The sequence below is a fragment of the Trichinella spiralis genome, assembly GCF_000181795.1.
Source record: "Trichinella spiralis strain ISS 195 chromosome Unknown Scfld3345, whole genome shotgun sequence".
Taxonomy (NCBI): Eukaryota; Metazoa; Nematoda; class Enoplea; order Trichinellida; family Trichinellidae; genus Trichinella; species Trichinella spiralis.
Genome location: NW_003530284.1, coordinates 1 through 1,236, shown reverse-complemented (window position 1 = coordinate 1,236; position 1,236 = coordinate 1). Strand labels below are relative to the sequence as shown.

The window sequence follows — 1,236 nt, the reverse complement described above, 5'->3', positions numbered from 1 at the left end:
TCATTGGCATCAAACCCTGGTCGACCGTGATTTGTCAATGTTGACGAACCAACGCAAAACAACTTTCGCAGCCAATCATTTTCATCTGATTTCAAAATGACGAATGAAACAAAACTGTCTTCTTTCGAGACTAACAGAGAAACAATTGAGCAAAAAACAAAAACTTACTCAACTGTTTGATGGAAACAGTGTTGAAACATGGCAGCAAAGCGTGTTTGCCTTTTTCCTCATTTCTCGCGTGAAGAACCATCAGTCCAAGCAAAAATGTCAGCTGATACAAAAATGAAATCATCATCGCCACGCAAGTGTACAAGCAAAACAGTTGGACGGCTGGAAAGTCAGTTAAATAACCTACAGCAAAACTGATCACATCCGTCAGCACTGTAATTGTGATCGACACTGCCGCTTCAGCCATCGCATCGGGGATGCGACTTTCAGCCGCGATCGACGGCTGCGTATGGGACATTGCAGAGAGCATTAGAAATGTATTATCCAATCTCACGGCTGAAATGACTGACTATTACGTTACGATAATTTCATTAATCAAATAATGAACTCACATATGACAAGAAACGGCATGACAGCTACAACTTCACAAAAGTGAACCTTCAACAAGCTGAGCAAACCGACCGCAGTTGAAACGCCCATGCCGGCGCTGAACACTCCGGCTACTGCCAACCACGGTGCGCTGCGGTTCCAGTCGATCACGTAACAGCCGTTGTCTTTTTTCAACAGGGAAATTGTGCACACTGTGGCGAAGGTGATCAGCACGACGAAGCAGGCGGTGACTCGTGGTGCCAAGTTTTGACCATTCTTCGACAACTCCACGTCCAGAGTCTGCGAATGGGATATGGCCACGTCGATCAACACGCTCGCGTTCACCAACCTCTCCGCCGTCAACTTTCGTTCCAGCTCCCTCTCCCACCGACCGCTCAGGTAGCGGTCCAGCGGATCCTCGTAACGGAGCTGGTAAATCATCATCCAAGCTTTGGCTTCACTGACCACGTCACTGCGACCGCTGACCTCACCGTTGCCATTCACGTCACCAGTACGCCCAGCGTTTGCTCCCAAGTACATTTATTGGTGGACAATTTTCCCCGAGTTAAAACGTCTATTGTCCGAACTCCCTCCAGCTCTTCGATCATCCTCTTGAGCAGCTCCACATGCTGACTTTCGAAACACTGGCCATATGTTACTATGCGAAACGTGCGATAGGTGAATCTGTTCGACATTATC

The 1,236-nt window shown here is 47.7% G+C and overlaps 1 protein-coding gene across 1 annotated transcript; it reads right to left on the bottom strand.

The window, feature by feature from the left end:
* Positions 1-15: 15 nt before the first annotated feature.
* On the bottom strand, positions 16-1,077 carry Tsp_14520 (patched-related protein 9; the record flags this gene model as incomplete). The annotated part of the gene is made up of 5 exons (XM_003367973.1): positions 999-1,077; positions 607-966; positions 352-504; positions 169-330; positions 16-130 (listed from the first exon to the last, which is right to left on the bottom strand). Coding segments are annotated over exons 1-5 (869 nt in total), but the record flags the coding sequence as incomplete, so codon positions are not given.
* Positions 1,078-1,236: the final 159 nt, after the last annotated feature.